The 21,731-nt window shown below is 40.1% G+C and overlaps 3 protein-coding genes and 1 long non-coding RNA gene across 7 annotated transcripts; 2 read left to right on the top strand and 2 right to left on the bottom strand.

The window, feature by feature from the left end:
• Positions 1-153: 153 nt before the first annotated feature.
• LOC135427890 (uncharacterized) lies at positions 154-1,025 on the bottom strand. Of its 4 annotated transcripts, none has more exons than XR_010436156.1 (3): positions 719-1,025; positions 472-661; positions 154-409 (listed from the first exon to the last, which is right to left on the bottom strand). It is a non-coding gene; the product is annotated as an uncharacterized LOC135427890 (long non-coding RNA). The 4 variants fall into 4 exon arrangements; XR_010436157.1 differs by having other exon boundaries at positions 727-1,025; XR_010436158.1 differs by having other exon boundaries at positions 743-1,025.
• Positions 1,026-12,498: 11,473 nt separating this feature from the next.
• LOC135427899 (uncharacterized) lies at positions 12,499-13,279 on the top strand. Its single transcript, XM_064681620.1, has 2 exons — positions 12,499-13,124; positions 13,204-13,279. Exons 1-2 carry the CDS (start codon positions 12,499-12,501, stop codon positions 13,277-13,279), a joined length of 702 nt encoding a protein of 233 aa, XP_064537690.1.
• Positions 13,280-14,128: 849 nt separating this feature from the next.
• Positions 14,129-15,097, top strand: LOC135427897 (putative uncharacterized protein DDB_G0271606). The gene has a single exon (XM_064681619.1). It carries the CDS (start codon positions 14,129-14,131, stop codon positions 15,095-15,097), a length of 969 nt encoding a protein of 322 aa, XP_064537689.1.
• A 5,427-nt stretch (positions 15,098-20,524) lies between these two features.
• Positions 20,525-21,426, bottom strand: LOC135427874 (keratin, ultra high-sulfur matrix protein-like). The gene is made up of 3 exons (XM_064681584.1): positions 21,217-21,426; positions 21,008-21,158; positions 20,525-20,951 (listed from the first exon to the last, which is right to left on the bottom strand). Exons 1-3 carry the CDS (start codon positions 21,283-21,285, stop codon positions 20,617-20,619), a joined length of 555 nt encoding a protein of 184 aa, XP_064537654.1. The 5' UTR covers positions 21,286-21,426; the 3' UTR covers positions 20,525-20,616.
• Between the last annotated feature and the right edge of the window lie 305 nt (positions 21,427-21,731).

The raw sequence follows: 21,731 nt of genomic DNA, 5'->3' as shown, positions 1-21,731 counted from the left end.
ATTCCGCTCTGCATACTAGAATAGAGACAATGCCAAGACCGCAACCGTGTATGTTCTAGTTATGCTGTCGGCAGCTTGTTCATATTACAATTTCTCGTACAGCTGAACAACTCCCATAGTCTTTAATTTCCAAATTAACCAATCTTCATAAACTTTCTGGAACATTATAATTATTCAATATGCAACTTGCTTTCCGCTCTGCATACTAGAATAGAGACAATGCCAAGACCGCAACCGTGTATGTTCTAGTTATGCTGTCGGCAGCTTGTTCATGTTACAACCATCCACTCCTAATAAACTTTTGCATCATTCATTTGATGTCTTTGTCATTTATCCAGTTGCACAGTCACACAACATCACCCATAAATAAACTTACTCTATACATTAAAAATCCATCGCACGTCAGTCTCTATGAGAGGGGAGACGCACAAACGACAACGCATGGTAACCAGTTAAAATACTTTGTCATACCTGGCATTGCAGCAGCAGGGTATTCTAAGATGTTTTTTAGTCCTGCCTTTTGTCTCAAGCAGCAGTTTTTTCATCCAAGTTGCCCTGCACTCTTGCCATTTTTACGTCACCTCCTCTCCCTTACAGCACATTATCAGAACAGCCGGCTTATGGCATTCAAAATACTAGTAATGCTGTCGCCGCTTTCAGTCTAAAGATGTTATGCTCAATTAATCACAATCAATTACAAAGAAGAAATGAGACAAACATAATTACACTTGCTATATCATACCGGGATAAAACCCTAAACTATATCAAATCAAAGTATTGTGATTATATTAAGCTTCAAATTTTGTAACTGGAATTTGTAAACATCTATCCTAAATAAATCCGGACAAAGCTTGGCTGCCTACATATGAATGTGGAGCGTGTTTGTTTGGAATGTGTTTCTGCACCATGGTCAAGTGGGAACCAATTCCTCCTGTGTGTTCACTCATATTCCATTCACACACTCGCTTCCATTTGGATGTATGGTATCTGTAAATGCTCTGTCAATATAAAGGAAAAAAAAAACTATCATTAACCCTGATCTTGCTGATCCAAACCCCTTGGCCAATCTAATCACTCAATTTAAAATAACTAACTCAAACATTAACAATTAAATAAATATTAACTGCCAAACCAAACAATGGCCAAATAAAGAACAATCAAACACACAACCAAATTACACTGTGTATTAATACCATAATCCAATAGTCTATGCAAACATACAACAAACTTCAAACTGCTGAACAAACTTAACCACCAAAATATCCAGCCAAAGCATATTGTGCACTTACAATTCGCACAAACAGCACTCCCAATTCTCAGTGCCAGTATTACCATATAACCAATTCCACTAACAATAATACTAACCCATTAATATGCAAGTCATTCAGTTTGTCAGAATAGAGACTGAGAAGAGACCCTAAAGTGTATGTTCTTAGACATGCAGACGACAACCAAGTTGCATATTAACGTTCATACCAGACAAACAAAAACAAACCCAATTTGCTCAATAGCAACAGGAGACCCATACACACCAAAAGTGACCCAAAATAACAATACAGCCATCCAATATTCGGATATATCACACCCCTAATAAATCTGCACCGCCTAAATTCCAGTGCCTAGAACAGTCATATCAGACTTCTAAAAACTGCTTAGCTTGGGTACCTGGAGCTCTGTCCTTCTGGACATGTGTAAACCAGGTGAGTGAGCAGTTATAGATTAAAAACAGCACAACAATATCCCAGTGCCTAAACTGCTTTGCTTGGGTGCCTGGAGCTCTGCCCTTCTGGGTATGTGTAAACCAGGTGAGTGAGCAGTGATAAAGAATAAAATCTGCACAACCTCAGTGCCTTAACTGCTTTGCTTGGGTGCCTGGAGCTCTGCCCTTCCGGGTATGTGTAAACCAGGTGAGTGAGCAGTGATAAAGAATAAAATCTGCACAACCTCAGTGCCTTAACTGCTTTGCTTGGGTGCCTGGAGCTCTGCCCTTCTGGGTATGTGTAAACCAGGTGAGTGAGCAGTGACCATGAAACCCCAAGAAAACAATGCTAGCCGGCACAACTCCTATGCCAAACAGCTCAACAAACCTCAAAAACCTGAACTGTCCCACCAGACTTCAAAACTAATCCACAACTAACCACCAACCTGGCGCAAACACTAACCACAACTAACAACCTCAATATGCTCTACACTTCCAAGGCTAGCCACCAAAGCCACAATAGCGTATTGACCAACCACCAATAAAAACAATTCGTGCTTCACCCAGCACAACAAGCTCCAACCTGAGCAACACCTAAGCGCCAAAAACAAGAGCTATACCTAGCCATAATCTGCAATACCAACAATTGCCTTCCAAGAAAACGACCGATTCCGCGTGGTCCGCTAAGCGGCGCAGTGCGGTAAACTTGTCCAGATCCAGCCATTACACGGATCTGGGCCACCAGCCGTATGTACTGAGTAATAGACCAGTACATACTACAAAAAAAAAAAAAATTAAAAATCCATCGCACGTCAGTCTCTATGAGAGGGGAGACGCACAAACGACAACGCATGGTAACCAGTTAAAATACTTTGTCATACCTGGCATTGCAGCAGCAGGGTATTCTAAGATGTTTTTTAGTCCTGCCTTTTGTCTCAAGCAGCAGTTTTTTCATCCAAGTTGCCCTGCACTCTTGCCATTTTTACGTCACCTTCTCTCCCTTACAGCACATTATCAGAACAGCCGGCTTATGGCATTCTAAATACTAGTAATGCTGTCGCCGCTTTCAGTCTAAAGATGTTATGCTCAATTAATCACAATCAATTACAAAGAAGAAATGAGACAAACATAATTACACTTGCTATATCATACCGGGATAAAGCCCTAAACTATATCAAATCAAAGTATTGTGATTATATTAAGCTTCAAATTTTGTAACTGGAATTTGTAAACATCTATCCTAAATAAATCCGGACAAAGCTTGGCTGCCTACATATGAATGTGGAGCGTGTTTGTTTGGAATGTGTTTCTGCACCATGGTCAAGTGGGAACCAATTCCTCCTGTGTGTTCACTCATATTCCATTCACACACTCGCTTCCATTTGGATGTATGGTATCTGTAAATGCTCTGTCAATATAAAGGAAAAAAAGGGTACATTTTTCTCCACTCCTGTGGTGGCAATATATATACCCAAATGTCGTCAACAACAACAACAACAATAGCAGCACACACCTGAAAACAAAAAACAATAATTAATTAATAATTTGCCAAAAAAAAAAATATATATCAATATTAATTACATACATATATGTATATATTGTTTCAGCAAACAAATAACATGCATGCATGCATGTATGCTGACATGCACGCATGTACGCATGTACACATGTACGCATGCTAAACTAGCATACATGCACGCATGCAAGCATAATTATACATACACATATTGCTACTCAATCATCCATCAATCTAACTCTGCATTCAATAAAAATAGCTAATATTGCCAATCGGCTTTAATTGATAGGCAGCCGGTGCTAAAATATATTTGATACATTCTATCAAATATAAAAAGAGAGAAGGCACTAGGCGACAAATAACATCCAATTAGCTATCAAAAAAGCTGTATTAGTCTGATGTAGGATTAAGATTATCAAGATGGGGTGAATCTTTTTTCCCAAAAAATGGGAGATACAAAAATCCTTGTATTGGGAAAACACATTTATTACAGACACCCAATTTTACACAGGATAGCAAATACCAATAGATTGGCATGCTCGTCCGATGTTGTGCACTTGTGGAGTGGCCCAGTGCTGCGTGACTCTGCTTAAAACAATTGTTTCAACAGCAAGCACGCTCACTTATAAACGGGAACACACACACACTTCGTGTCGCTGCTCATGTCCAATCCCAGAAGTTGGAAACATTTGCCAAAAAACTATCTATAGAAAAACAAAATATCAATCATAAATAGAAAAAATATACTCCTCACCTTGATTCGCTTCAAAATCAATTCAAAACAGACTAATAAGTTAAATATTCAATAAATTAAATTCTCTCATCAAATTTTCTTTTTGCACGGCCCTCGTCAATTAATGCTGGCTTATGGCATATACATATAAATGCTGATGCCGCACAAACTCAAATTGTACGTATCTTTTAATATATAAAAATAAATAACTAATTCTAATCTTTTTGGCCTACAACTTGTACATATAAAAAAAAAACAATTTAATTACTCTACAATTCATTAATAACAGACAAATACTAATCATAAGAAAAACAAATACATCTATCATACAAGTGCATATATATTGTACAATTTAAATAATAAATTACTAAAGTATGCTTTAATTTGGCAAAAACGCATACAAATTTATATATATTTATAATTGTAAAATTAATCTAAGCACAAACTACTCATACATGTTAAACACACACACACACACACACACACTAATCATACACATACAAAATTGTTTATCATATGTAAGCTGAAAATTTAAGAATAATGTTTTTTATAAATATATACATACGTATATCAATAAAATTTCTGGGATGGTAAGTCGAAGTTTGATGGAACGGACTGTAATCGAGTCGGTTACATGCGCAACGCTGAAACAGATGTAAGTGAGATCAAATGGGAGTGTGTGCCCTTTGTCGCGATTGGTTGGAGCAGGTAGCGAAGTATGCTGCTAGCAGGCACCCATCACAATGCTGCCTCGCCATACCTCGCCGCCCCCCCTCCGTCCACATTGCGAGCACTCTCACTCTCCCACTCTCTCTCTCTCTCTGTCTGTTGGCGATGCGGGTGCTCGGCGTCCCAAGCATGTGCCGCCTCTCAGTTCGTCCCATCCGACCCGGCTTCCCATTCGATTCTCGAACCAGAAAAAAACTTGCTATATCATACCGGGATAAAACCCTAAACTATATCAAATCAAAAGTATTGTGATTATATTAAGCTTCAAATTTTGTAACTGGAATTTGTAAACATCTATCCTAAATAAATCCGGACAAAGCTTGGCTGCCTACATATGAATGTGGAGCGTGTTTGTTTGGAATGTGTTTCTGCACCATGGTCAAGTGGGAACCAATTCCTCCTGTGTGTTCTCTCATTTTCCATTCACACACTCGCTTCCATTTGGATGTATGGTATCTGTAAATGCTCTGTCAATATAAAGGAAAAAGCACCTTTTAAATCATTAATTTCAACAAATCTTTCAAATTGGCCCCTCTGGCAAACATTGTTTACGTTTTTAATAACATTTACATAAATTCAACAGCTGAGTATGTCCAGTCAGCTGTTCTCAACGCTATCGAAATCAGCCCTGATAACGTTAACAGAGGCACTGTTAATAACAGAAATAGCGCTGTAAAATGTTAAAAAAATTCAAATTAGCCCGCCAAACATAATATTAAGTCTGTTAAATGTAAAAATACTTGTAAAATATTTATTTTTCGTAATTTCTCACATAATTGTCCAATGTTGTGATATGCATGTAATTTTTAAGATTGTTTTGTACATGCCAGTAATTTGTCAACTAGTCCGTTTCACATTCAGACCTTTTTTGTACCAATTCTGTCTCTTATATTGTATTGTGAACTAGATGTAAGCAATGAGAAGACAATAAAATGCGACTGCTAACTTAATCGTTAGCAGTTCGTCGTAGCGCAAGCATGCGCAGCAATTTAAAAAACTGCAGACTTAAAGCACTCTACAAGAAATTAGAATGGCTCATAGGCAAAAAGAGCATGTTGTCTGTAGACTGCAAAATCACCATCTACAAGCAACTTGTTGCACCAATATGGAGATATGCTTTGCCGATTTGGGGTGCCATGATTTCCGACACACAGCTGCGCCGAATAGAATCCACACAGAATTGGATTCTAAGGAAAATAGTAAAGGCCTCTTGGTGGATAAGGAACCAAGACATTCGCGAAACATACGACATAGGCACAGTGGATGAGATATTCAATATCACAAGTAAAAGATTTGCCAATTCACTTGTTATCCATCCAAATGCCAATGCTCGTAAACTCATCGCAAGTCCGTATGTGCCAATTCGTCTCGAACGGCAAAGATATAACCAGCAACTCCAACAACACGTTCGCCCACTACAGCAATTATTGCAGCAATCCCAAGAGCAACAACAGCTGCCAACTCTTCTACGCATGGAACAAGAAGAAGACGAAGCCAATACGCTCAGAAGGCAACAGGAACAGCAACAACAGGCTAGACAACAAGCACCAGTCAGATTCAGTGAGATGAGAATAAACTCACTCAGACGGCAATATAGGGAAGGACGAATGTCGCTTGAGGAACTAAAGCTTGCTATTAGGGACCAGCCATTGATAATCCAGCAACTAGTATTGCCTCGTGAGCTGGCTATAGAAATATACCGGCAGCAACAGCAACAGCAGCAACAACAACAGCAACAACATCCTGAAGAACAGGAGCAGCAGCTCGAAGTACACCAGCAACAGCAAAATCAAACGCCTGATGTTGAAATAGTGCTAGCTACAGCACTGCAGCACACAGAACAACAACCAGAACGGTCACTCTCGCAACCCCAGCACGCCCACTTGCAGCAACAGCGGCTAACTGAGGATGAACAGCAGCTTGAGCAGCGACTGGAAATAATCAGTCGCCAACTCGAGCGTGATATTGATGAGGCTTCTAATAATGAGCCAAGTCAGCAGCAGCGACCACCAGAGCAGCAGCAACAAAAACAGTTACAACATACAATAGCTTCAACTGAAACAAACACTACAAATAATAATACATGCAATATAGATTGTGCCACTAAAACCGATTCTTATATTCCACAGAGCATATTAGTCCCACACAGTCGTACAGGCAGCGACACAGATGCTTCTCGGCACCATAGTCAGCAGGTGGCTACACAACAGCTTCACCAACAGCATCCAAATAGTCGCCAGCAGCCCCAGCAGCAACAGCGGGAGGTAGTTGAGGCACTCAGCAGCAACAACACGCAGTCACCACCACAGGCAGCTAAAAGGCAAAGAAGTGGTTCAGTATCCTATATTGAACCTAAAAGACGCTTACCTGCAGCCTATGAAAATCAGCAACAGCGGCAACTTCTTACCTTACTAGGTAAAAGGCACTCCACGGGTGCAGCTCAACACAACCGCTGGCCTCCAAAGCGCCAGAGACTGGTGCAACAGCGGCAGCAGCAGCGTCAAGTGTGCCTGAGACGAACACGGCCAGGCATATGGCAGCTGCAAATGCCCCACAGGCTGGGAGTATGGCTTCTACTCTCTTGCTTTGGCCTGCAAACACGTCTGAAGGTGCCACAGATGCTTCAACAGGCACCTCCAACAGCACACAGCGAATCCTCGACGAACGGCAGGCATCTCCAAATTGCCAGAAGGCGGCCGTGGCACTCCTGGCAGAGACTCCAACGTCGATGGTCCGACAGCGGGCGACAAATACACAGGAATGCCAGGCCGTACAACATATTACTCCATGCAACCTGGAATATAGAATAAATAAGTTAATATGCACCTTTTAAATCATTAATTTCAACAAATCTTTCAAATTGGCCCCTCTGGCAAACATTGTTTACGTTTTTAATAACATTTACATAAATTCAACAGCTGAGTATGTCCAGTCAGCTGTTCTCAACGCTATCGAAATCAGCCCTGATAACGTTAACAGAGGCACTGTTAATAACAGAAATAGCGCTGTAAAATGTTAAAAAAATTCAAATTAGCCCGCCAAACATAATATTAAGTCTGTTAAATGGAAAAATACTTGTAAAATATTTATTTTTCGTAATTTCTCACATAATTGTCCAATGTTGTGATATGCATGTAATTTTTAAGATTGTTTTGTACATGCCAGTAATTTGTCAACTAGTCCGTTTCACATTCAGACCTTTTTTGTACCAATTCTGTCTCTTATATTGTATTGTGAACTAGATGTAAGCAATGAGAAGACAATAAAATGCGACTGCTAAAAAAACCACAATAATACCCATTATGACGTCAATTGAGCGAATCCTGTTAACTGATGCCCTTATGCTTGATACTCAAAAATTTCTCTCTGCCACTACACCATCCACGATGCTTACATCAACCGTCCTACGATGTACTTGATACTCCTCTTGATGTCCAGCTGCTTCCAAGCCTTCGTGTCCCTGAGCACGACCACCTGGCCAGTTTATACTGCCCCCAGCCAAGCTTTTCGTGCCCCCTGTGCACGATCACCTGGCCGGTCATACAGCCCCCAGCCAAGCCTTTCGTGCCCCTTGTGCGCGATCACCTGGCCGGTTGTATCGTGCCCAGCCCCACACTAATTCACCCACACATTATGCACTGGTTCTTCGGCAAGCTACTTTATCAACTGTTAGCCTTTCTCCTAATCTTCACTTCAAGTAATACAACTCTGTCATGCGCATCTCTGCTGATATGCATTTCTCCCAATTCAACGAACAGAACAAGTTTGTCTCGTATACCAGGAGCCCTGCTTAAAATCATGTGCAGCCTAGGTGAGCAAACTGACTATACTATCCAAAACAACGAACAGGACATGTTTGTCTCGTATACCGGGGGCCCTGTTTAAAAACCATGAGCAGCCTAGGTGAGCAAACAGACTCGACTCTATCTTGGTATGATTATCATGCAGATGATGACTAAAAGTACTGCATGCTTTTTGTAAAGGTCTTCCAATATATACTCTCCGTCTAGGATACTCTTCATAATTATCTATACGATCTCTATTAACAAACTAATTTCCAAATTAACCATTCTCTATCAACTTTCTGGAGCATTATAATTATTCAATATGCACATGCATTCCGCTCTGCATACTAGAATAGAGACAATGCCAAGACCGCAACCGTGTATGTTCTAGTTATGCTGTCGGCAGCTTGTTCATATTACAACCATCCACTCCTAATAAACTTTTGCATCATTCATTTGATGTCTTTGTCATTTATCCAGTTCCACAGTCACACAACATCACCCATAAATAAACTTACTCTATACATTGAAAATCCATCGCACGTCAGTCTCTATGAGAGGGGAGACGCACAAACGACAACGCATGGTAACCAGTTAAAATACTTTGTCATACCTGGCATTGCAGCAGCAGGGTATTCTAAGATGTTTTTTAGTCCTGCCTTTTGTCTCAAGCAGCAGTTTTTTCATCCAAGTTGCCCTGCACGCTTGCCATTTTTACGTCACCTCCTCTCCCTAACAGCACATTATCAGAACAGCCGGCTTATGGCATTCAAAATACTAGTAATGCTGTCGCCGCTTTCAGTCTAAAGATGTTATGCTCAATTAATCACAATCAATTACAAAGAAGAAATGAGACAAACATAATTACACTTGCTATATCATACCGGGATAAAACCCTAAACTATATCAAATCAAAAGTATTGTGATTATATTAAGCTTCAAATTTTGTAACTGGAATTTGTAAACATCTATCCTAAATAAATCCGGACAAAGCTTGGCTGCCTACATATGAATGTGGAGCGTGTTTGTTTGGAATGTGTTTCTGCACCATGGTCAAGTGGGAACCAATTCCTCCTGTGTTTTCACTCATATTCCATTCACACACTCGCTTCCATTTGGATGTATGGTATCTGTAAATGCTCTGTCAATATAAAGGAAAAAAAAAAACTCATTCACACGCATATATATACGCACACATATACGCTTACACGCCCACACGCCCATAGGCTCACGCATTTCACGAAAACTTGCAAGCTTGCATATCTCGTGATATAGTCACGCGCGCACACATATACAAACACACAACAACAATCGCTCAAATTGCTACAGGCAGACGATTTATGTGTGTGTGTGTGTGTGTGAAAATTGCAAGCGTACTGTACAGAAATATACAAAATCAAAACATAATTATTTGCCATTGATCTCTTCATAGAAAGAGAGAGAGCGACAAGTGTCTGAATTACTCTCAGGACTTCATTCACAAATATATATGTATATAATTTGTACATCCTAATCAAAACATAGCGTGTCGCCGCTAAAAACAACAATAACCAAAACAAACAAATATATATCGAAGAAATACACAGGCGTGTCGTCGCCAACTTTTCATATATATTTTTTCTCAAATAAATATATGGTGTGTCGCCACCGAATTGTTTAAACAAATAATACGGTGTGTCGCCACCAATTAAACAATAATATAATAAAAACGAGAAAGAAGTGCTATCTTCGGCACACCGAAGATTTAATACCCTTGCAGACCCAACCTTTTCAAAATGCTCATAGTGCTTTGCCCGTATCTAAGAAGCACAGGGAAAATAGTTAATGCCGAGTATGGTTAAGATATCTTGAAAAACAAAACAGGTTTCCATACAACAACTTAATTTTCGACCGATCGTTCCTATGGCAGCTATATGATATAGTTGCCCGATGTGAATAAGATTTTGCATAAGTGGAGGGAGCATAGTAAAACTAATAAATGCCGAGTTTGGTCAAGATATCTTGAAAAACAAAAAAATTCCATACAACAGCATAATTTTCGACTGATCGTTCCTATGGCAGCTATATGATATAGTTGTCCGATCTTAATAGAATTTTGCATATATATGGGGACCGTAGTAAAACTAATAAATACCGAGTTTGGTTAAGATATCTTGAAACACATAAAAATTTTCTATACAAAAACTTAATTTTCGACCGATCTTTCCTATGGCAGCTATATGATATAGTGGTCCGATCTTAATAGGATTTTGCATATATATGGGGAGCCTAGTAAAACTAATAAATACCGAGTTTGGTCAAGATATCTTGAAAAACATAAAAATGTTCCATACAAAAACTTAATTTTCGACCGATCGTTCCTATGGCAGCTATATGATATAGTTGCCCGATCTTAATAGGATTTTGCATATATATGGGGAGCGTAGTAAAACTAATAAATACAAAGTTTAGTCAAGATAACTTTATAAACAAAAATGTTTTTCATACAAGAACCTACTTTTCGACCGATCGTTCCTTTGGCAGCTATATGATATAGTGGTCCGATCCAGCTGGTTTTGACATATGAGCTGCGTGCAACAGAAAGAGGGAATTCTGCAAAGTTTCATAAAGATAGCTTTAAAACTGAGAGACTAGTTCGCATAGAAACAGACAGACGGACAGACGGACAGACGGACAGACGGACATGGCTATATCAACTCGGCTGTTGATACTGATCAAGAATATATATACTTTATGGGGTCGGAGATGTCTCCTTCTATGCGTTACACATTTCACGACAAAATTATAATACCCTCTGCAAGGGTATAACAATAAAAACAATAATAATAAATTCCACCGAGCCACCGAGAGAATCAAAATCGCGCCAAGCCAGCTTGCCTGCTTGCTTGCTTATTCTCTTGCCGCTCTGCATCGTAAACAGAGAGCGCGCGAGAGCGTGCGAGAGAATCAAAACAAAAACAAGTGGCTGGCCGATCAGCAGAATCAAAACAAACGCGCGTGAAATCTCGCTCATTTCACAGCGGCCATCATTGTTTCTATTTGCTCTCTCCTTAGCACGGCCTTGCTCCATTTGAGAAATTCTTTTGTTTTGCTCTCTCTGTCCTCTTTTGAGCGCGCCGTTTTTTCGCTAACTCGAATACATTGTCAGCAAATAATTGCCGTGCCGTCGGCAAATCAATATCCATTTAAAAACAAAATCCTTTTATTATAGAAATATTGATATTCTGGTGTGTCGTCTCCAGATAATCAATTAACATTGATATTTATATATATATATATCATATTATAATATAATAAATTTTCAACTATTGCCGTGCCGTCGGCAATTTACTATATCAAAACATAGAAACTTTAACATAGCGTGCCGCCGCTACCTTTAAAATTTCTTATAAAAATATTATTGTTTTTTCGGGCGTGCCGCCGCCCTTAATATATATATCAGACAATAATAATACACATTAAATACTAATACATATCTATAGCATACCAATATATATATATACTTACCATTTAAAAATATATATTAAATACACATACTTACCATTTAAATTACTTACCATTTGAAAGTACCTACAATTTGAGAAAATATAAATATAAATATAAAAAATACATTAAAAAATCTCGGAAAAATTCGAGAAATCATAAAAATATTAAAATTGAACAAAAAATCTCGGAAAAATTCGAGAAAATTCACTAAAATAAATCTGAAAAAATTTAAGAAAACATAATATTAAACAAAAATATTAAAAATGCACTAAAAAATCTCGGAAAAATTCGAGAAAAATCATTAAACCTGGAAAAAAAATCTGAAAATTTTTTATCACTTACCACAAATATGTAGAATAAAAAAATTCCGTCCTCTGCTCAGCTGCTAGCTGTATCGGCGCTATCGCCTGGCCTTTTGTCCGATTTGTCGGACCTCTCGCTGTCGCCGATGTCACCAATGCCAGCACCATCAAACAATGTGTCGTCCACCTTAGCAGACACCATGGTGCCGGCAGCGGCTATGTTTTCATCATCTCCCCTTGCACCCGCAATGCCTGTGCAAGAGGGACAACAGCAACAAGAGCAACAGCAGCAGCAGCTTAATATCCAATTGGGTGTTCCAATTGGAACATCAACAATTGAAACAAAGGCAACATGCTCAACACCGGCTAAAATGCCAACTGATGCACAAGCTCAATTAGCGCATTACAAGCGTTTAATTGCCCAGCTTGAGTCCGATCAAGTGAATGAAACAACTTCACAAAAACTCAATAATTACAATCCGAATCACTCTTCTAGTGAGCTATTCGTTGACATTGAGGGCAGCGATGGTATATCATCAACAATGGATGCAGCCCAACAGCTTCTAATGACTGCATCCTTACATCCTGTCCCAACTACAGCAGCAACAGCAACAACAATAGATCCACCTAATAAAATTATATGCATAAGCAGTGATTCCAGTTCGACTGGTAACACATCCAGTAATGGTTGTTTAGACAGCAATATTGCTACTACCTCAACAACTGGCGCTATGCACTATAAATTGCTCCATCAATCAGGCAAAAATGCTAAAACAATTCGTCGTAAAAATACGCGTAAAATCAATCGCCAAACTTCGTCAACTTCTCGATCCATACAACAGGATGCATCTCGAAGCAAGCAAATTGCAAATCGGTTCAGTATCCTATCTGAATCCGATTTTGAGGCTCCTGCATTGTCCGAATTGTCACAACCTCAACCTCAACGTTCACAGAAACACTCAGTCCATCCATCACAACCATCTGCAGCAACAGCAGCAGCAGCTGCAGCAGCAACAACACCATCAATAGTGACGACCAACAGTTTGGCTGACGCAGTTCAAGCTGCTTTAGCTTCTGCCAATCGGCCAATAATAATGTCAAACATCAGCAACAACAACAACAACAATAATAACATACTCAATCCGATCGAAAATCAAATAGAAGCAGCAAATATTTCAGCAGCCAATGCTACTTCTACGGCTTCCATTGCAGCCAATCCTACCTTTGATTTTCGTCCGCCCCCCACCCCTCTTCTGCAATCACAATTGCAATCAAATCTGCTGCAACAACAACAACAACAACAACCGATTGCTGATGGCAAAGTTTTGGCTCCAAAGAGCAAAAACTTTAAGCCACCCCAAATATACATTGATTATATTACGCAATCGAATCAAAACGGTATAGACGCACTAATCGCCAAACTAAATGACCACAATCCGCCCATAATTGATTATGGGCTCAAATTAGGTACTTATCAAAATATCATAAATGTCCTAAATAATGACAATACTTACCAATATAATACATATCAGAGACGTGAGGAGCGCTCGTTCCGGATCTTGTATGGGTTATACGATACGAAGCGTATACAACCCACAATACAAATACAAACAATACAAATTTATTGTACGTTTCGAATGGCCCAAAAGCAATGACAACAGATTGCCGCAATGCCATCGTTGTCAACGCTTCAATCATACCTCACGCTATTGCCGACACTCAGCGCGCTGTGTTAAGTGTGGTGAAGACCACCTAACACAAGCCTGCATCAAATTGGCAAATCTGCCAGCAAAATGTGCCAATTGTGGCATGAACCATACCGCCAACTACAAGGGTTGTCCATTGTATTTGGATTTATTATATACAAAACTATTGGCCATGGCCAATAATAAAAATCCAAAAATTCGGCAGCCTCAACAGCCGAATATACAGCGGAAGCAGAAGCAGAGGCAGCCAAAGCAGCGCCAGCAATCGGTACAGTTACAAACGCTTGCACAACAACAGCAACAATTACAACCGTTGCTGGCACAACAACAACAGCAGCAACAACAGCCAATGCCAATGCCAATGCCAATGCAAATGCAAATGCAAGCAATCCCTAGCAATGCAAATAATATCAATCCTAATCTTAATAAGAACAAAAAGAAAAAGCTAATCAAAAAACGCAAACGCACTGATGGACAATTGTTGTTGTTACAGCCGATGCAACAGCTACAGCCGATGCAACAGCAACAGCAACAACAACGGCAACAACAACAACAACAACAACTGCTACAGCAACAACAGCCGGTTGCAAGCACATCAGCTGCGTTCGCTATTAACAGCAACAACATTGTCAATATGGCAAAAAATGCCAAAAAATCTAAACCCACTCACACAATCCCCACTATCAATACTTTGGATCCGCGAGCCAGATGGGCACAGATCCAAAAACTCCAGCATCAACAACAACAACAGCGCCAACTTAATCAAACTGGCTTGATATTGAGTCGCGAACAAATAGTTTCGACTCAATGTCAAATGCTAGAAAATTTGTCTAAACGGCGTCAAGTTGCCACTGCCACTGTCCAACAACAACAACATCAACAGCCTGTGCCTATGCAGGTGGATGATGGGCAGCGGCAACAACAACAACAACAGCTAGAACAACTAGAACAACATCCGCAACAACAGCAGTCCGTAAACGATCAAAACAATCGAATGCTCCTTGAAATGGCGCAAAAACAACAAGAACAGTTAGATAAGATGATGGGCTGGATGTCCATAATGCAGCAACAAATGCAGGGAGTGCTTCGCCACGGTGATGACTCCACACTGCCTGCTGCATCCACATCCAATTCAAATTGATACAATTGCAAATCAAAAAATAATGAATTGAATGTGGATCAATTGTGCCCGGTCCCATTGTTTCATATATCGCTGCTCATGCTCAAATTAATCAAAGCAAAAATGGGAAAATTGTTTATGGGATTAAAATATAAATAATCATGATCGAGACACTTACCTCTCTCTTCTTTCATTTTCTCTCCCACATTATCCTTTTTTATTTTTCTTTTAATATTTATTTAAAATTTTTACTTACCTTTGTCTACTCACCTTTTCTCTCCATCTCTCAACCCAGTCTCGGATCATAATACTTTTTTCCCTTATTAACTTTATCAATATCTGCAACTTTCATTGCAATTACTAATCAGTATAATCACAACATTAACAACAACAACAACAAACAATCAATCATCAAATGTGTGCGCGCTTGCCAGCGCCTGCCAGTCTAGCGTGTCTCCTAGCATTTTTAAATGCTAGACATCATGACGCCAATATATGCGCACATGCACACGCACATACACATGCTCGCTCACAAATTGTGCGCCACCAGACAGGAAAGCTGCCTCACTCCGCTCGCCCATGTGCTGGTGCGCAAAACAAACACACAACAACACATACATATGCGCGCATGCAAAACATCTATGCGCGCATGTACACACACTTGTACGCATGCACATACACATGCTCGCTCACAAATTGTGCGCCACCAGACAGGAAAGCTGCCTCACTCCGCTCGCCCATGTGCTGGTGCACAAAACAAACGCACAACAACACATACATATGCGCGCATGCAAAACATCTATGTGCGCATGTACACACACTTGTACGCATGCACATACACATGCTCGCTCACAAATGGTGCGCCACCAGACAGGAAAGCTGCCTCACTCCGCTCGCCCATGTGCTGGTGCACAAAACATACGCACAGCAACACATACATATGCGCGCATGCAAAACATCTATGTGCGCATGTACACACACATGCTCGCATGCATACACACACTTGCGCGCAAACAACAACAATCATCATCAACGCTGCCCAACTGGGCGCGCACACTCTCAACATCGACACGTCTCCCTTCACCCCTCCTCTCTGTGGCGGGGCGACGACGACGACATCAACAACAACAGCAACAACAAATAACAACAAACAACATCATCATCATCATCATCAACACCATAGTCATCAGCATCCTAGATTAATTAATTTAATTCATTAATTCAATACAATACACACACATACACACAAATACACACTCACTATCATACACACATTGAGCATACATATCACAAACAATCACAAAAACAATAATATTTACTATTAAATACAATTATCACTTACACATGCACACATATGCATATACACACACACACATTCATACACATAAACAAAAACCAAATTTACTCTTATCACAACAAATGAATTTTCATCCCAATTTTTTTATTTCTTTTTCCACCCTATCCTATTTTCAATCCCATATTGCCAAATAGATACTATTGCCAAATGACTTTTTTCTGACAATTTAGCCAGTGCTCCAACTGAGAGAATGGCACTTGGCGACAAATTTATAATTGTCAGAGGAAAGTAATGTCTCTATTTAAAAATCACATATAATTGATTTGATGTGGCCTTGAAAACTGCTCAAAGGATGGGTAGAATACTCTCCTTCCTTCATTTGCTTCACAGAGGAGCAAAGGAAAAAAGGAGAGAATGTTTGGAGAAGAAAAAGTTCCAATTGGGAAAACAACAAAAAATTGAAAAATAAAATTCACAAGACACCCAACAAACAAACATTGGGTAATCAAATACATTGGATAGGCATTGGACGGTCTTTGTTGTGCAATTGTGGAGTGGCCCTGGTGTGTCGTGCATGTGTGTGTGTTGGTCAGCTCTGTTGTCTCGAGCCACCAAAATAACACACACACACACACACGCACACAATCGTACGGGAACACACACACACGCTGTACCGATATTTAACCATGACCTAGTCCAACAGCATATTTGACAAAACAATATCCGACTAAATTAGCCGGATAAATCAAACTCAAATCAATTATCATAACTGAATTCAAAAATTATCCATAAATTCATTAACGTTCAAAAGCAAATTCTCTCATACAATTTTTTTCAATTTCTTTTTTTCAATTTTTTATTTTTCTGCATGGCACTTATCAATATCTGCTGGCTTATGGCATATATAAATGCTGATGCCGCACACACTCCAACTGTACATTCCTTTAAATATTTTCTCTCCACACTCTACACTCCACACTCCATCCTCAATTACAACTAAAATTACAATTTCATCAAAAAATTCATTTTCTATTGAGACAAAAAACATCAATTAAAACAAAAGGAAATGAAAATCACATTAAATCATGCCAAAAAAATGTTTATTATTAATCAATTTTCTAAAAATAATGTATGAAATATTTGGCAAAACTCATACATGCTAGAAATAATAATAATAATAATAATAAAATTAAAAATTAATAATTAAAATTATAGTTAATTATAATTTAGCCAATACACACACACTATATCATACAATGTACATATGTACAAACACACACACACTATATCATAAAACACAAAATTAATTCTATTTAAAAAGTTGTCATTTAGTAATTAAGCTAAAGATAAAACACAATTTAAATTTAAGAAAATTAATTTTGTAACACATTTGTTATATCAAATAAGTATATATATTTAAGGAGAAATATTTGTTAATCCAAAAACAAAAACAGAGAGAAAGAGAATATGAATGTATATCAATAAACTTTCTGGAATGGGTTGCTTGAGTCTGGATGTACGGATCTGAGATGGATTGCAGGTGTCCGGATTGTTGGGTCTATGGTCGTGTTTGTAGTTAGATATAATGGATGTTTTGGTGTCTTGCGTGAGACCAGTGTGTGTGATAGGGAGCATGGTTCTATGAGAGTAGTTAGAATTAAAATTGAGTGGGCGCCAATAAAGCCGCCCCACTACGACTCGCTTGCTCCTGCACTCACACACACGCTCACCCTTGTACCATACACCCATACGGTCGATTATATCTCTCTCTCACTCACTTTCACACATATACACGCCCTCTCATCTAGCTAGCTCGCTCACGCTTGCAGGCCGATGGGCGGGAGTGCCCAATTTGTCCGTCCCGTTTCCCATCTCGTCCCATCCACGACCCAGCCTCCCACTCAACAATTGTCAACCAGAAAAATGTGCGTAATTTAATTGCAGACGAGCTGCTAGAACAGAAGCGAAAAAAGCTAGAACAATTCGAAGAGAATATAGACAGTGTGTCTGTGCTGCCATTTCGTCCGATAAGTCTTAGCGAGACTATGCTAGAGATAGATATGCTAGAACTAAACAAGTCTCCGGGCATGGACAATATAGATAATAGGGTTATTAAGTCATTGCCAGAGAAGGCGATTATATACCTGGTGCTCATATTCAATTGTATATTAAGGTATGGGCACTTTCATCTGCAATGGAAAAGCGCAGAGATCAGTATGATATTGAAGCCTGGTAAAAGTACAGCAGAGATATCGTCATATAGGCCAATTAGTTTGCTAGCAGGGTTCTCTAAATTGTTTGAGAAACTTCTGATGCATAGGCTATTTGAATGCAAAGAGTTTGCAAATGCTATACCAAGCCATCAATTTGGGTTTAGAAAAGATCATGGGACTGAGCAGCAGCTGGCTCGGGTGACTCAATATATATTGAATGCTTATGAGAAGCGACAATATTGCTCGGCTGTATTTATTGATATCAGTGAAGCGTTCGATCGCGTATGGCACGCTGGTCTGTTGGTTAAATTGATAAAATTATTGCCACTTGCACTGTATAATGTATTGGAAAGCTATTTGGCAGAGCGAACATTTATTGTAAAATGCAATGATGGCATAAAGTCAAGGGCTGGAAAAGTGTATGCAGGTGTACCCCAGGGCAGCGTGCTTGGGCCTATATTGTATACAATATTTTCTTCAGACATGCCACTACCTAGACTTGTAATGAGAGACGATGAAGCCAATAGGATGCAGCTATCAACGTATGCTGATGACACAATAGTTATGTGTGCGTCTCAAAATATATTGGAGGCAGTGAAAACAAATCAAAGATATTTGAGTTGTTTGATGCGATGGGCAGAGAAATGGTGCATAAAGATAAATAGTAGCAAAACAGCGCATGTAATGTTTAGCACGCGTAGGCTGGATGCGTCACAAGCAGGGCTTTGTCCAAAGATAGATGGTCAAATGATCGAAAATAATGTGAAGCACCGATATTTGGGCTTACTGTTGGATAGAAAGCTGACAATGAATGTACACATAACTCAGCTTTGCATAAGGCTGCGTGGTGTATACAAAAAGCTGGATTGGCTATTGGGGAATAATAGTAGGCTAGCCAAAAACTGCAAGGCTGTTGTATATAAACAGCTGATTGCACCTATATGGCAATATGCGCTTCCTGTGTGGGGAGCATTGGTCTCGAACACGCAAATAAAAAGGATAGAAACAATGCAGAATAAAATTTTGCGGACATGCATGAATGCTGGCTGGTATACTAGGAACCAGACGTTGAGGAATACGTATGGGATAAAAAGTGTAGATGAAGTATATCAGTTGGCAAGTGATAGATTTGCAAAGTCACTAAGTTGTCATCCGAATATTGAAGCTCGGAAATTGTTGCTAGAGCCATTTATACCTGTGCGCCTACAGAGGCCCAGGTATACGGAACAATTGGACAAATGCATGACGCCACTCCGGCAGCAGCAGTTGATACAGCAGACAGAGGTGATTGAGGAGAGGCTGCCAACGCTGCTACAGCTTGAGGAGGATGAGCAAGAGGCTATAAGGAGAGCGGATATGCTTGCTCAGGCGGAACGAAGGCGATCAATGGGGCCTCCAAAACGTTTAAGCGAGTCTACAATAAACACGTTTCATCGTAAACTAAAAAATGGCTTAACAACTCGCGAAATCTTAGAGCCGCTAATTAGTGATCAGCCTATACAAATACAATGGCTAATTATACCTGAGCTGCAATTAGAGCACATGCAGCGGCAGCAACAGGAACTATTTCGGGCAGCAGCGCTGGCCTCAGATCAGTTATCAATACGGACGGCATTGCCGGCCTCAGAGGGTATAATACAATCGGCTATTAATGCCGATGAATTGCAGCTAGAGCGCAGCCTTGATATGTTGGAGCAGGCATTGGGGCAAGAGATGGATGATGCGCTGCACGCTGCAGGGAATGAAATTGAAATACAGCAGCGGCTCGCAGACAATGAGTCAGTGCAGCTGAATACAAATGAGTTGCAAATGCAGCATGCCCAACGGCTATGCGGCAGCAGCACTAACAATATACATGCTACTAATACTAACAATAACAACAATATATATAATAATAATGATAGCGATATTGATAATGATGAATATGAATTGTTTTTGTCAACTTACCTGCAGAAGAAGGCGGAAATGACTCCCTCGTTGGTACATTTAGTACAGCCTGGCCCGCTTTCCTTGCGGCGGCAAAATGAAATTTATCCATCGGTGCAGCCTGAGACTGAGCCTGGCCCGCTTTCCTTGCGGCGGCATAATAATAATGCTTGTCCAACGATGCAGCAGCAACTGCAGCCTGACCCGCTTCCTGGGCGGCGGCAAAATATATTAATGGCAAATTCCGAGCAGTTGCCACTGGATATGCCTGGGCTCATTGTGGAGCGCCAGGTTGATAGATGTCCAACGATGCAGCAGCAGATGGAGCCTGGCCCCCCTGAGGAGCTGCAAATGCAGCTGGTGCCTGTGCAGGGGCAGCCTTGGCCATCTGGGCCGCCATTGATGGATGAGCATGAGCAGCAGCAACAACAATCGACGCCTGCAAAACGAAAGAGTGAGAATTCAATACTGTCTGCAAAACGTAGATGTACTTACCGAATGGCGTCAATTCGGAGGCGACTGCAAGGGCCGCTCCAAGATGAGCTGCTGCCTGACAAGTGGCAGTGGCAGCAGCAGCGTATCGGCCAGGAGGCACTGGCAATGGCCGGGCTATATGGGCATCTGATGTTTGGTACAGCAGCCATACCTGGAAAACGAAAAAGGCAAATTAGACGGGCTCTGCAAGGAGTAAAAAGAGTACGTACCTGCCTCCCAGCACACGCGGAACAAGTGCGGGCGCCCCTGCAGACGGAACTGCAATGGTCAACGGCCATGCTCCGGCCTCGAAGATGTCCAAATTGGCTGCCCGAGCGTGGCCTCTATGGAATCCAAAATGCACACTATGTGCATGGCGCTCCTATATGCAGTGACTCCTGTATCCATAGTGGTGTCCATGAGAAGCGGCAGCACAATTCAATAAGCCAGCGGAGGCGTCGTTGGAGGCGGGCCAATTATGACTAGTTTTTTAGAGATAATTGAATTTGAATCGTTCTCTTTTTTCATAAAATAATTAGCTTCCTTCTTCTCTTAATATATATAAATTGAATTTAGTTGTTTTTTCCTTTTTTCCTTTTATTCAAAATATATTTAGTGAAAAGCCCCTTTTTTCTTTTTCTTGCTTTATATTAATCGAAATATGGGTGAAAATCGAAATAGGAAATTTTCTTAGCCAATTATGACTAGTTTTTTAGAGATAATTGAATTTGAATCGTTCTCTTTT

This window comes from Drosophila montana, unplaced genomic scaffold, assembly GCF_035044405.1.
Source record: "Drosophila montana isolate Dmon_TW-CO22-7 unplaced genomic scaffold, ASM3504440v1 contig_2397_1, whole genome shotgun sequence".
Classification (NCBI taxonomy): Eukaryota; Metazoa; Arthropoda; class Insecta; order Diptera; family Drosophilidae; genus Drosophila; species Drosophila montana.
The sequence above is the reverse complement of the archived record's forward strand: the minus strand, read 5'-3'. Positions and strand labels throughout refer to the sequence as shown.

Coding starts and splice junctions, on each gene's coding strand:
- LOC135427899 (XM_064681620.1), top strand. CDS start 12,499: ATGCCTGTGCAAGAGGGACAACAGCAACAAGAGCAACAGCAGCAGCAG. Junction 13,125..13,203: donor AGCAAGCAAATTGCAAATCG/GTTCAGTATCCT, acceptor CAACGTTCACAG/AAACACTCAGTCCATCCATC.
- LOC135427897 (XM_064681619.1), top strand. CDS start 14,129: ATGGCCAATAATAAAAATCCAAAAATTCGGCAGCCTCAACAGCCGAAT.
- LOC135427874 (XM_064681584.1), bottom strand. CDS start 21,285: ATGGCCGTTGACCATTGCAGTTCCGTCTGCAGGGGCGCCCGCACTTGT. Junction 21,159..21,216: donor CCGCGTGTGCTGGGAGGCAG/GTACGTACTCTT, acceptor TTCGTTTTCCAG/GTATGGCTGCTGTACCAAAC. Junction 20,952..21,007: donor CTCCGAATTGACGCCATTCG/GTAAGTACATCT, acceptor TTCGTTTTGCAG/GCGTCGATTGTTGTTGCTGC.